Source organism: Nelumbo nucifera, chromosome 2 (assembly GCF_055504915.1).
Source record: "Nelumbo nucifera cultivar China Antique chromosome 2, China Antique-T2T, whole genome shotgun sequence".
NCBI classification, from domain to species: domain Eukaryota; kingdom Viridiplantae; phylum Streptophyta; class Magnoliopsida; order Proteales; family Nelumbonaceae; genus Nelumbo; species Nelumbo nucifera.
Genome location: NC_142650.1, coordinates 6,445,240 through 6,460,433, shown reverse-complemented (window position 1 = coordinate 6,460,433; position 15,194 = coordinate 6,445,240). Strand labels below are relative to the sequence as shown.

Genomic DNA, 15,194 nt, shown 5'->3' with positions numbered 1-15,194 from the left:
TTTTTCAGCTTTGAAAAAGCTGGTCTAATCTGCTATACATGGCACTCAATCTTGAATGCTTGTGATTGATGATTAGTTGAAGAGACTTTGTGCTGTCTTTTTTTGGTAGAAAATGAATCCAGATTTGCTCCTCACACCAACCTCACAGCACTTCCAGCCATGCATTGGGAACATCTCCCACTGTACTTGTATGTTGTCATTCATGGCTGCACTATGCTGTGAGGTTGCTGTGAAGTGTGTAAGGAGCAAATCCAGTTTCATAGAAAACTACTTTACTGCTCCTTTCTATTGATTGTAGTTCTGTAGCTCTCAATTCTTCAAATTGTTAAGACAGCAATGTTCTTTTGCAGTGTTGCTAGGTACCAAGAAGCAAACCCCGCTGTTTATACTGTTATTACATTTCCATTTCTTTTTGCTGTAATGTTCGGGGACTGGGGACATGGAATATGCTTATTGTTGGGAGCAATAATTCTAATTGCTCGTGAGAATAAACTTGGTTCTCAGGTATTTGTTTTCTTTTTTGTATCATTGAAATAGCACGATGAAGAAAATTACTATAAACTTTGTTCATGTATATATTGTATTTTATTTATTTGTATTTTTAGTTAAAACATCTCCATGGTATTCCTAGATTGTTAGAAGGTTTTTATCAGGACTGAGCTACAAGTGGTAATACTTCTTAAGCTTAGGTTTTTTTGTTTTCCCAAATAGTTCTATATGCCTTACAGTGCATTGTTTCATACTTTCAAATACAAATTGAGAATGTTTTCTCATACTCCAATTAAAGGAAATTTTCCCTTGTTTTTCATTGGAAACAAAAATTACAATTGGAATTAGACCAGAAAAATATTGGGCTTTAAATAAAAGATTTTTGCTTCTACAATTCTTGGTATTGTTCCTGAAATGATTACATGCATTTTGCACAAAGACATTAGTTCTTTTAATCATTGGTTTGTAAATAACTAAATATGCTACCAGTGTTTTAAAAGTGCAAAGGCCATTTTGTGCCTGAGGTGCAAGGTGAGGTGCACACCTTTTCTGAAGCAAGGCACAAAATAAAAAAAATAAAGAATTGCAAAAAATATAAAAAGTAGTATTAATTAAAAAAATCACACTTTAATTTTAAACTATTTTTTTTAAGAAACCTAAAATTAAAATACATAAACATAACATATAAAAATGCAAAAAATAAAATAAAAAAATAGCATATAAAACATATTCAAGCATGTCAAACTTTCAATTTCTTTATTTCTTTCCAAATTGCATTATTTCAAATAAATAATATGATGTTAAACATCTTTCGTTCCTAATTCTTCAAGCTGCCTTTGTTCCAAGCCCATTGAGGCAAGCCCAAATAAATCCACGTTAGGGTCTTAAATTCTTAATCCCTACAAAAAAATGATTTTAGAATTTTAATTGTCTTTTAAAAATATCTTTTTGAATGAATGAACAATATTAGCAAATAGGGGGTTCTGTGTTCAAACCTTTCTGTTTGCTTTCTTTCCGTGTTCAAAGCACTGGTAAAAATTTGTGCGTGTTTGGGGAAGACAATAAGTTTTTTTTTTTTTTGGTGGGAAGAAAACAAGAAGTATCATCTCATTAGGATTGTGGTTTAGGTCTGGGTAATACAAATAGGAATAAGATATCCCATTGACTCTGACAAATTGTGGCACTCTCTAATCAAAAGCATTCATGGGTGGCGTCCTTATGGGTGGGATGCCGAGGTAGACATATGAGATAACCTTTTATACCCTTGGAAAGTCCATAAAAATCTTGAATGTTTACTCAGATTTATTAGATATGACCCTGGGAGGGGGAATCAGATTAAGTTTTGGGAAGATTTGTAGTGGACTTCTGGCTTCATACCATCTCAAATTATAAAAACATACCTATCTCTCAATTTGTGGCCCTAGGATCTTCTCCATCTTCTTGGGACCTGGGATTTCAGAAGGGACTTAGAGACCATGAAACCTCTAAGGTTATATTTTTGTTTCAGCTTGTTTTGATGGTTCAAACAAGTTCTGTTCAGAGATAGAGATAAATATATATATATATATATATATATATATATATATACAGAGAGAGAGAGAGAGAGAGAAATCTGTCGAACTAGAGAGTCTAAACCCTAACCCTCCTAGTCGACCATAACCTTTTATTATATGGAAAAGTACGAAAGGCCTAATGCAGATTTCTGAATTCCACTGCAAATCTATAAACATTCAAAAGGTCAAAAACCCACACTCTATGCACCCATACCCACCAGTGAATTGGCATAAATTCCGAGCTGGCACCTACCCCAACTGTACTTTGGGCCTATGAATTCTGACACTGGGCTGAATGGTCATTCTCCCTTTATTATATTCATTAAGGGTACAGAGTCAAATATGCCCCTACTTACGTATGGGACAAGAAATTTAAAATAAAACAATATTGCCAAGTCACCACTTAAAGTAAAATGAAGAAGACTAAGTTACCCCTACTCGGCCAACTCTAACACAGCTCCTTGATGGGGTATTCTTGGATGAGAATAGAGTTGACCAAAGAATCTGGCACCGATCAAAATAGTACCTTCTCTTGTACTTTGTTCTTTAAGGACTTGTGACTTGGCTTCTTCCGAGCAGCCCTCTCTTGACTTTCCTATAAAAGCAATTTGGGCAAGCACAATGCCTCCTAAAACTAGGCATTCTATTTGGAAGTGTCCCATGTAATGATAAATGCCTGCAAAATATTGCAGAAAAGTCCATCTTGGACATTATCAATCCATATCTGTCTCCTTTGCATAGAAAGTGAAGAATCCATAAATTACTTACTAATCTTCTGTGCAGTGTGTGGGAGCATTTTCTTGATCTTTTTGGTGCTAGGTGCTCTCCTATGAAAGTATGGCAACTTTATTTTCTCTGTCATTTTTCTTGCCTCCGAAAAGAAGAGGCAAAATTCTCTGGAGATGCATAAGTGCCAGCAGTGATAAGGTCCATTTGGGAGGAAAGGAATACTAGGATATTCTTGAATAAGTAGCAATTCAGAGAAACATCATACAAATAATTGAAACAAGAAATTTATCAAAATAAAAAAATGGAGTAATCCATTAGGTGAAGACAAGACAGGAATCTCCATGTACACGGTTGATATCCTTGGAGGTTAGGAGGCAGTGGCATCATTCCCTATACAGTGGAATATAGTACATCATCCTTCAACAGCTCCCATACAAACAAAATAAAAATGAATTTTGATAGTTGCAGTCTAGGAAACCCTGGACAATCAAGTTATTGATCAAAAAAAAAAAAATCCTGGACAATCAAGGTTTGGAGGTGTATTTAGAAATCAGGATCATACCATTTTCGTGGTGTTTTCTGGACCTGTTGGGTTTGGCAACTCAATTGGAGCTGAACTGATGGCGGCTCTTCAAGGACTCGATCTAGAAAGAACATCAGAAATCAGAGAGCTGATTGTCGCTAGACTCAGTCTAGCAAGAATATCAAGATTGTTGCTTGTCTGAAAGGCAATCAAGAAGATCCTTGGTGACTTAGAAATTTAAATTAGAGAGCCAGGTCTTTAATTGTGGCCCTTCAGGTGGAAATACATTCAGTCCCTAGATCTGCTAACTCCATTGCAGATTCTTTAGCAAGGGAAAAGGTTACTAGACAGTCCCTGGTATGGGGCAATGACCCTTTGAAATTGGAACTTGGGCATCTGATATTTATGTTTTGGGGGAGCAGCAAGAGGCTGGCTCAATTAAATTTGCTTGTAATATTGAAATGGATTTGGATTTGTACATAAACCTTGTATTTATTTTCTGTAATTCATCAAATATATGTATATATATATATATCATTACCATTTGGCTGGCTCATGAGGTTGGACAAAAGGAGTTAGAGAATTCAGCACATATAATAGAGTAAGATGTTGGACTTGCATATCTTCTTCTGTTTCTAGTAATGTCTTTATCAGCTATGGAACCTTCTTCCCAAGGAAAAATTTTGGATGGCTGTTCTTCAGGAAATTCAGGACCTTAAGGCATTGGAAAGGTATCCCAAATCCACTAGGGGGGAGATTCTTCAAGTTTATAATGGATCAATGGGGATTGGTGAATGGTGGTTCTGTATCGGAAGATGGAAGGGGGTGCCAGGTGGTAGTGTGATGGTTGAAAGATGGAAGAAAACACCAGATGTCAGATCATCAGTTGCCAGAGGGAATATATCATTCCTCAGGATGGGAGTATCAGCTAATTAAATAGATAATTCCTAGTATGAGTGTGATAAGTAGAAATGTTGCTGAATAGCTGGATGGAGGTGGCAAATTCTGCTCCTACTCACTCTTCTGTTTGTCCTGTGTGTTCTGTCAGGAATAGGAGGGGTCTTCAGAGATGAGGATGGGAGGGTGATTGCAATGTATTCAGGTTCCATTGGGGTTGGGGACTCTCTTAAAGTTGAGATCTATGCTGTACTGGAGGGGACTCTCTTAAAGACTAAGGAACTGAATATTACTAAAGTTAGTCATTGAAGGGGACTCAAAGCTGGTGTTAAGCTGGCTACAGAAAAAGAGTGGACTTTGGTAATTTGCTAATGAGAGGAGGGAGATTAAGTGGCTAACTAGAGAGCCGGAAATCCATTTTCAGTGGGTTTACTGGAGGGGACTCTCTTAAAGACTAAGGAACTGAATATTACAAAAGTTAGTCGTTGAAGGGGACTCAAAGCTGGTGTTAAGCTGGCTACAGAAAAAGAGTGGACTTTGGTAATTTGCTAATGAGAGGAGGAAGATTAAGTGGCTAACTAGAGGGCTGGAAATCCATTTTCAGTGGGTTAAGAGAACAGCAAATGCTTTTGCTGATGCCTTGGCAAAGCAAGGGGTGTGGGAAAGGATCAAATGTTTTGGGCTGTTCTGCAATTTTTTCTTTGTTGTCCTCCTAGAGAGAGTTAAGCCTTTTTATCTCTCCTTAGAGTGCTGTAACTACATTTTTTATTAATCTAATGTGTTAGAGAATATCAACCTATTCAAGGACCTCGTCACCTAACAACTTAAGCTTTTAGGTTGAATGGTTCTTTGAGATGGTATCAGAGCCATTTTGACCAACCTATCTAGTATTCGATGCTCGTTACCCCCATTATAATTAAATAAGTTTCAGCACAAGGTATGAGTGGGCCTGTGCTTGTTCACGCTTCAAGCCCAATGGGCTTTCGTGTGAGGGGGCGTGTTAGAGAATATCAACCTATTCAAGGACCTCATCACCTAACAGCTTAAGCTTTTAGGTTGAATGGTTCTTTGAGATAATGGATTCCTGTTATTGATAAAAAAAAGTAGAAATGGATTATATTTTAGTTCAGCCATATTTGATAAGCAAGAGTTTTTAATCTCTAGAGGCTGTATAGGGAGACTGTTTAGCTCAGCCTACAGGTTTCATGGTAGTTTCTCATTTTCCCTTGCTTCTTTATATGCTTGCTCATCTTTCTTTTCAGTATAAATTCTTGCATGACTTGTTGTCTGTTGGGCATATATACAATTAAATTTTTTAAACCATACCTTTTAAACAACTCTACCTTAGAAAGGATGTTTTCTACCACTGCTGCCTTATATATTGAAACTTTGGAAGTGCCTAAAGTGTTGATTTCTTGACATTCATGTTCTTACAATTGATTTTTGCATTAAGGAATTTGCAAGTAGAAAAGTCTGCATGAGAAATATTGCATGCATATAATGTTAATTTGTTTTAGTATTTGCTCACACCAAAGATGGAGATTTATACTTCTATTTTGGTTTACATTTGCATATCCTTGTTCCTTCCAGAAACTAGGCAGCTTTATGGAGATGGCTTTTGGTGGGCGCTATGTAATCCTTTTGATGTCACTATTTTCTATCTATTGTGGCTTGATTTACAATGAATTCTTCTCTGTTCCCTATCATATATTTGGTGGGACTGCTTACAAATGTCGGGATACTACATGCAGGTATAGTTTGTTTGCTTTTTTTTTTAAGGTTTAGAATAGAATCAAAACTGTCATTGCACTACCATCATATTATCAATATTCAAAATTTTAGAAAATGTTATACATCAAGATTGTGCCCATGTTATTTTTCAAAAAAGAAAAAGAAGATTGTGTCCATATTTTTCACCTACTGCTTTAATGAACATCAAAGTGAAAACATTGATCGGAGATTGGATTCAACAACACTTTTTATTCTATTTTACCTGCTACATTATTTACATGCTTCTTAACTTCTGTGGATATACATTTCCATATTTTTTTATCAGTAAAGGAGAATTTATTTATTAATTTAAATAACAGATTACAATTTCTTTAGCTGCTTTGCATTCCAGAGTATAGCAATATACAAAAAGTCCCAGATTACATGGATCAGCATCCCTTTGGTTTAATACAGCCAGCTACAGTTTTGCCCAAAATAGAGTAGGTCTATAAACCCCCTGTTTTGCTAGAGTATCTCCCAATCCATTTGCTGTCCTTTTAACCCACCAAAATGTAGAGTAAAAAATCTTAGCAAGAAGTTCAATCTCCCTGAATGCAAATCTGTACTTCCAGGGTGCTGAGTTTACTTGCTTAGCCCAAGAAATGACCAAAAGTGAGTCTCCTTCCACTTCCAATTCTCTAGCTTCTAATTGTTCTACTATTCCAGGCCTTGTAAGAGTGTCATTATCTCTGCCTGAACTGAGTCTCCATACTCAATTGGTCCTGAGAACAAAGCCACAACTTCTCCATGATGATTTTGAAAGACTCCCCCTATTCCTGCTCTCCCAGGGTTTCCAAGGGAGCTACCACCAAAATTCAACTTCAATTTATTTGACTCTAGAGGTTTCCAATCTATCTTGGTAATTTCTTTATGCATTCCCATTTGTGCCACTTCCTTTCATTTCCTCATTATATCACTTGTTGAGATATCTTTGAAGATATCAACAGTTTTTACCCAGTGTGCAGATCTGATTTTAATTGTTTCAATTACCTCCTATTTAGATTTACTCTTCTCATTGAAAATCCTTTGATTTCTTTCTTCACAGATGGTCCAAACTACAACTGCTCTTGTTACCTTCCATAAGCATTTTGCCCTTTTTTTGTTGCCACAAAAAATTAGAACTGAATAAGCTAACCACATCTTGTGGGGGGCCCATCTTTAGCCACTCCATTGATCAGTATTGAGAAATGACCCGAACTGATACAACCTTTGATCCACTTTCTCCATCTTCCACCGAACCCAACTTATTCCAGTAAATAGTTACTCCTGTGACAACGGAGCATTATACTCATTGATAGATAATGAAATTTCTAATAGAATCAAAATCAGAAGGGAAGAGATCCCATTATGTCTTATCCCTATCAACCTTGCTCCTTGCAAATGAATCTGTTAATTCATTGGTCGATCTATTGTTTCTTAAGTAGAATGATGGATGTCATGCTAGCGACTAGAGATCCAAGGACTCTTGCTACTGTCTCTCATCCATTTTTTCACTACCTAGGAATCCCCCTTCCTTTCCACTCTCAATTAACCAAAAGAGTGTATCACTTTCAGTTGTTACAAGAGAGGTAACAGCTTTCCTCTAATAGAGTTCCTTTCACCAATATGTGATGCAGGAGCTGAAGAGGCAAAATTGGAATTTTATGAAATTTTATGTATTTCTGTATTTTTTGGACAATAGGGGTATTTTTGTTATTTTTCAATTTTTTGTGGGGTCCAACGATGGGGTTTAATTTGTCTAGTTATAGTTTGTTTATGTTTAAAATTTCATTGTCATTGCATATGTAGGATTAGAGTTATTGAGTCTTCTTTGAATTGAAATAGGATATGACAACTTAGTTTGAGTCCTACTAGGATTATTGAGTCTAACAGTTTGACTCCTATGATTATTATGAGTTTAGAGTCTATAAATATGTACGAACGTTTTACACAAAAGCAATGTATTATATTGAGTTTTCTTCAGCTTATACTACTATGGTGAGTGATTCCCATGCCCTAGAGTGATTCTAGGTATTTTCTCTCTTATTCCTTTAAGAAGCCATTACAGCCATTAACAGCCATAAAACTCTAATCAAGAAGTTCATTCAACATTCTCTAAGGACTAGAACTGAGCTGGTCCTACATCAGTTGGTATCAGAGCTAATGGTTTATTCACTATGTTCTCACAAAGTGGCCGATTCTATAGGCCTAGGGTATTTCTAAACAATTTTACAGGTCTAGAATCAATGATGATTGGGTTTCTGAACCATATGAAGGGTCTTTGGTTGACTTGTTTGAGAAGATGCTGGAAGAAAACAGATCTAAGAATGTTTACTACAGGAGTAAAGTTTTCAAACATGTTAGAGGAGAAAGGGAAATACCAGATTTCAAAGGAGATGATGATCCGCAAGCATTCTTTGATTGGGTTGCTGAATTATAAGAATATTTTGATTGGCATGATATGTCTGACAAACAAAGGATTAGATTTGCACGCATGAAATTGACAGGTCATGCTAAAGTATCGTGGAGAACTCTTGAGCAACGATTAGAAAATAGAGGTGATGATCCCATTAGTACATGGGCAAAAATGAATAGGTGTTTGCAAGAAAAGTACACCCCATTGGACTTCCATTATGATCTATATATGGAGTCGACTAATTTCAAGCAAGAGAAGAAGCGGCAGGTTACATGAAAGAACTTGAAGTCAATGGGAAGAAGGTACAAAGTTGAAAAGAAAGTAGATGATTCCTTGCATGTTGAAGCCTATCCAAGAGCTGAAGTTGAGGATGAAGCTAAAGAAGAAGAATTTCAGGCTAAAGAAGTTGTAGATATTAAAAATCAAGAGGGTGCAGTCCAAGAAAAAACAGAAATTGTTGGAGTTTCCAACGCTCATGATCAGCTTGAGGTCAATGGTCAAGAAGAAATAGAAGTGGAGCAAGTTAAAGAAATTCAGGAGCAAGATACAAATGTGTGTTGATTGTGATAGATCCTAGTATGGAAGTAAGTGACTTTATGTTACAAGTTCTACTAGAACTAATTCAAGAATTACAACTTCACATAGCAGAAATTCCACCAACATCAACAATGGAAGGAGTCCTAGAGTAGAAGTTGAAGGAAAAGTTTCAAATGTTGCAGTTGAGAATTTGGATAATCAAGGGGAAGATTCATCACAAAGGCTAGTTGATGAATTAAGTGTTCAAGAAACTAATACTATTGATGATTTAACAAAGATGGTTATGGAAGGCAGTGTTTCAGAAATACGTTTCTTTCAAGATCCTTTTCTAGTTCTGTGTGTGGCCTCTACTCTACAGTCCAAGCATGTAGATGTGGGAAGTCTTACTTCTGTAATTGGGGCACATCAACTTTTCATCCTCAAGTTCTTCAAAACTCGAGGACGAGTTTTTTTGAACAGGGGGGAAATGATGCAGGAGCTGAAGAGGCAAAATTGGAATTTTATGTATTTCTGTATTTTTGGATAATAGGGGTATTTTTGTCATTTTGCAATTTTCTGTGGGGGTCCAATGATAGGGTTTAATTTTTCTAGTTATAGTTTATTTATGTTTAAAATTTCATTGTCATTGCATAAGTAGGATTAGAGTTATTGAGTCTTCTTTGAATTGAAATAGGATATGATATGACAACTTAGTTTGAGTCCTACTAGGATTATTGAGTCTAACAATTTGACTCCTAAGACTATTATGAATCTGAGTCTATAAATATGTATGGACGTTTTACACAAAAGCAATGAATTATATTGAGTTTTCTTCAGCTTATGCTAGCTATGCTGAGTGATTCCCATGCCCTAGAGTGATTCTAGGCACCCTATGAGTGATTCCAGGTATTTCTCTCTTCTTTCTCTTCCTATTTTCTCTCTTATTTCTTTAAGAAGCCATTACAGCCATAAAACTCATTTATCAAAAAAAAAAAAAAACAGCCATAAAACTCTGATCAAGAAGATCATTCAACATTCTCTAAGGACTAGAACTGAGCTGGTCCTACATCAATATGACACACTAATGGTGATAAGATTGATTAGGTGCTTGTCACCGTTATTTCTTTTTTGCTTAGGAAAATTTGGAAGTGGGACCAGCGAGAGTGAAGGTTGTATCCAATCCCAGGTCAGTGGAAACTACACCACCACCAACCTTACCTACCAGCTGGTACCTTTATCTCTCATCAGTTTTATCACCAAGGGTTCTCCCTCCACCACTCTCTAGAAACCCAACTAGTGTTTCAGTCTCAAATCCTATGGAAATAATAACGGACCTCTGATAGAGTTTCCCTTACCAAAATGCCATTCTAATAGTGGTAAGCTTGATTAGGCACTCTTGCTTCTTTTTCTGATAAAATCCTGCTGTCCCTTTACTCCTAAATATACCAAAACAAGGTTTCTATCAAACCGTGCAAAAAAAAACATACTTCCTCCCCTCTATGGGGGCATTTTGAGCTTGATCTATTTCTTATTCCTGCTTATGATCTTCCCTGTTTTGTCCAGGGGGAGGTTGTTCTGTAGAATTCTATTGGTACAGGGAGGTGTTGGGCACTTGATTGTGGCATGTTTTGGGAGTTTCTTTAAATATCTTTTACTTGGTTTTGCTCCTATGTAACAATATATTTATATTTGTCAATATATTCTCTGCTACCTATCAAATAAAAGGCCTGCTTAAGCATAGAAAGTAAACAGGTCCTTTATGTGAGCGGAAAGGAATTCAAAACTGATTATTATTTAACATACTCCACTCCTGATTGGAGAAATGTTGGATGCCAAAATATGGAGGACAGGTTAACTCTTTTTCTGGAATTTTTTGGTGTATGTTTCAGCTATAAGCAATATGCCATTCATAAGCAGGTATAAATGATTATACATACCTGCAGTTATTTATTTATTTCATATTAATTTGTTGTTTCCAGGAGCTTATAATTCTAATACTATTATCAGACATTTGTTTCATTTTTATTGAAGTATTTGCTTTCCTTTGAGTCTATTTCTGAGCATAATCAGTTTGTGAATATCTGCATATGGCTTTTCCAGTTACTTTTCAAGTTATTCAAAATCAAATGTGTGGAGAGATTGGGCCAAATGGGCCTTAGTTTTATTTATTTATTCAGTAGTTTTATTTCAGTTGTAGTGGGCCTTCTTAATGGGCCTCAACACTTATTGTTTCTTATGTTCTTTGAGTCAGCCGCCTAACTAGGGGCACCCAAGTAATTTTCTATCTTTTAATATTCAGCATATATAATTCAATAGAGGGACAGAGAGAGATGTTATCACTTCTCTTCCTCTATCCTTTCTTCCATTCTCTCTTCCTTCTTCTGAATCTCTTTCTGAACTTATTATTCTTCCACCCTTTTTCTTTTCTTTTGTTTTAATTTCAGATTGATTGCTGGTGTAATTTGCAACTAAATGGTTTTACTAGTTCGTTCTGTTTTTTTCTATAAAACCTGCAAATGACTAATTATTTTTTTCTTTCTTTTTTCCCTAATCCTTCCTCGCATCAATTTATCTATTTAGTATGCATTTTTTTGGCTCATTTACCCACTGACCTTTAGATGTACTCTTTCATGCTTCACAATATTTTGATTTGTTGATGTTATGTACTGTCATTACACTATATTGGAGATTTTTTTTTTCAAAAATAAGGGTTTCTCTGCTTTATGCATAACAGATAAGTTACTGTGTTTTAATCAGGGATGCACATACAGCTGGTCTAGTCAAGTACCGTGATCCATATCCATTTGGTGTGGATCCTAGCTGGCGTGGAAGTCGTTCAGAGTTGCCTTTCCTCAATTCTCTCAAAATGAAAATGTCTATTTTGTTAGGTGTATCTCAAATGAACCTAGGGATAATTTTGAGTTACTTCAATGCAAGGTTCTTTGGCAGTTCATTGGATATAAGGTTTGTACTATTTTTTCCCTTTAATTCCCATCCTATTTCCTTTTCAATTTTTTAACTAAAAATTCATCTCTTTCCCTAACTTAGATGTAGGCGCAACCGAGATCCCCAGGGTAGAAGAATAATTTGTGGAAATTCATCAAAACTTTGTAATACTATGGAAGTCAGGTCATTACTATGAAAATCCTGAAAATCCAAGACAAAAAAAAAAGAAAATTATAGGATTAGCATAACTTTCTTTTTGCAATAGTTTTGCAAAAACATTGAGATTAAAATGGGAGAACCCACGAATCACCCATATAACAGAAGATCATGATGGCTCAGATCGGCACTAGGCCCCAAGATCAGACAAGTTGTGTCCAAGCTTCAAATCTGAATGTCTAGTTGGCCTAGAATATATACATATTTGACATATAAATTATATTATATATATATATATATATATATCATCATCATAATTCATGCCTTATCCCAACTATATGGGGTCGGCTACATGAATCCTGTTTCGCCAATCCGTTCTATGTTTTGAAAACTGGACCAGACTGACCTGTTTTTCTTATTACTTTTATTTTGTCAGTGTAGTATTATGCAGCCATAACATGGTTGAACCAATGGAAGCATGAATTGGAGACCTTTCCAATTCAATGCATGGTCCGGTTTTCAAAGCCTTGTCATGTGTGGCATATATTTTATTATAAATAACAGATGTTTTTCATCAACATTTTGCCCACTTAAGAATCTGAATACTAAGCCCACTTATCATAACCAGTCAGCCCTGGCCATGTATGATAAATATAAAACTTCTTATTTTGGGTCTAGCAAGTAGGGGTGAGCACTCAGTTTATTCAGATTCAGTTAAAAACCGAAACCAAATTAGCCGAAATTATTAGAGGGAAAACCAAACCAAAACTGTATTAAGGCAATGCTGAAATAACCAAACCGAATTTCTTATGGTTCAGTTAACCGAATTTTCAAATCTGAAAGCTGAAACCAATAACTGAAATACCCTAAAACCTAATTAACCAAATAATGCTCATTCCTACTAGCAAGGTTGAAACCAAGGTTCAACAAGTCGAAACATATCAGGGTGTATCAGCCGATACATATCATATCGGCAACCCCCGATATGCCCTACTGTGGGTGTTTCGGGGTCTGACCTGGTTCAGGGGGTAGACGGGCCTTAAACCAACCCCCTGAACCAGTAAAAAAAACCAAGAAAAAGCGCAGCTCACAGGCCGATATGCCCCAACTGGGCCTATATTGATATTTAGAACCTTGGTTGAAACTGGTGGCCTCTATGCTCTATGGCTGAGCTATGGGCACTTATTACATAAGAGGGTGATTGGGCTAGTTGAACCTGGACCCATATGTTTAGAACCAACCTACCCTTTGACCTTTACAAATCTGGACCTTCCTGGCCCATGATCACCCCCATTCATAGTTCAACAGTTTAATTGAGGTCATGTAAATACTTTAAGTAAAAAATAAATTTATGAAAATGCTGTAATTTTGAAAGGGGAGTGATTAGGGCACATCCCTAGTTAAAACGCAAAGTAACCACTGCTTGTGAGTCAAAACATGGAGAAGTTTTTGTCTCTTAAAACATGTACTCTTTGAGTAATGATTAGGGGTCTGTCCCCTTTATCAAAAATGGGATATCCCAGATCACTCCCCATACCTTGCAATCGTTTTGACTATGGCCAAAACAAAAATTATAATCTTCATTATTGCATTACACCTCCCACTAAAAAAAGATCAGTATAGATGAAAGAGACCAATAAAAAGATGTTTTCTTATAATCTTTGCATTATTTATTTAAAGCAAGTAGAGAAAGAGGAATCCCCCTCCCCCACCACCACAAAAAAAAAAAAAAAAAAAAAAGAGGAATTGACAAAGAAGAAAGAAAGGCTTCTCTATAAACCAAGACTGAAACCAGTATTGTGCTTTATAACCACAGTATGCTGGTTTAAATCCAAAAAGGGACCATAAAAGGGGAGAAAAGGAACCCTAACATTAAGTTTTACACTAATAAAGATTTATGATTTATTTTCCTGAATCTAACCACCAAAAAACTGCCAAAGGTTATGACTATATCCAGTCATCCCTCCCAAGGCCCCAAATAGCTGGGACCAATATTGGGTAATGTCTTTTTAATCTAACCACAAAAGGGGGTAAGTAAAATGCCCTCAGTTGTAATTGTAAGCAAAAAGTGAGGAGACAATTTGCAGGTTTGACCCATTTCTTCTTTATGCATCACTTCTTTCTTCATTGCAATCCATGATAATAGTTTTGAAATGTGAAGTTCTTACTTCAACAAGGAGCCAAAAGTTTGTTAGTCCTCTCACCCCCCCCCCCACCAAAAAAAAGGTAACAAGTGAAACACAATCTATATAAAATGTCAGTCCTCTTTATAAAGCCCTGTTATTTTGTTATTATGATAAATTATACTATTAAAAATAGGAGCCATTCCTTGATACAATGGTAAAATCTCAGGCTGACAAGTGTGAGGGAAAAGGTATCTGATAACAGCCACTTTAACCCATCACCGGGCCAGATTTCTGGGTCCGTTTCATCCACAAATTGCTCGGAAGAAAAAAAATGGTCAATGACCCCATGACCTGGTTGGTTGAACTGCTAAACCGCTTGACCTGATCAATAGGCCACAGGTCAAACATTTCTTGTCTTTTTAGTTATTTTATATTAGTAAATAATTTTCTTTTATTGCATTTATTTTTGTTTGATATGAAGAATATAATATTAGAGGTGTGCCCAATTTTTCTACATATTTTGTGTAATTTTCTATATTTTATCTGTTTTTATATATTTAATTTAATTTATGACATCACATGTTGACCCATACTATCCAGATGGTTTAACTGCTGACCCACCACCTGGACTGAAAAATGGCTCCATTTCTGGGTTGGCTTAAAAACATTAGAAAAAACTTAAAATCTTGTTTGGTTCTCTGGTTGTAGGTATCAATTTGTGCCACAGATGATATTTCTTAACAGTCTCTTTGGGTATCTTTCCCTCCTCATTGTCATCAAGTGGTACACAGGGTCTCAAGCAGATCTTTACCATGTTATGATTTACATGTTCTTGAGCCCCACGGACAATCTTGGTGAGAATCAGTTGTTTTGGGGCCAAAGACCACTGCAGGTATTAGCTGTACTCTTCTCACTAGTTGTAAAAGTATTCTGTGCTATTCTTCCTCACCCACCACCATCGTTTGTTTCTAGTCTTTGGTTGGTTGATCCATTCTAAATCTTTCTTGCAGATCTTGTTGTTGCTTTTGGCTATTGTTGCTGTTCCTTGGATGCTCCTTCCAAAACCATTTATTTTGAGGAAACAGCATTTAGAG

The 15,194-nt window shown here is 36.1% G+C and overlaps 1 protein-coding gene across 2 annotated transcripts in view; it reads left to right on the top strand.

Moving 5' to 3' along the window:
- Positions 1-15,194, top strand: part of LOC104594751 (V-type proton ATPase subunit a1-like) — a 76,324-nt gene that overhangs the window by 51,946 nt on the left and 9,184 nt on the right. For both annotated transcript variants that reach the window (XM_010255213.3, XM_088897476.1), the window contains exons 11-15: positions 351-504; positions 5,782-5,942; positions 11,630-11,836; positions 14,809-14,992; positions 15,111-15,194. In XM_010255213.3, the coding sequence (XP_010253515.1) occupies positions 351-504; positions 5,782-5,942; positions 11,630-11,836; positions 14,809-14,992; positions 15,111-15,194 (790 nt within the window). The remainder of the gene's footprint in view (positions 1-350; positions 505-5,781; positions 5,943-11,629; positions 11,837-14,808; positions 14,993-15,110) is intronic.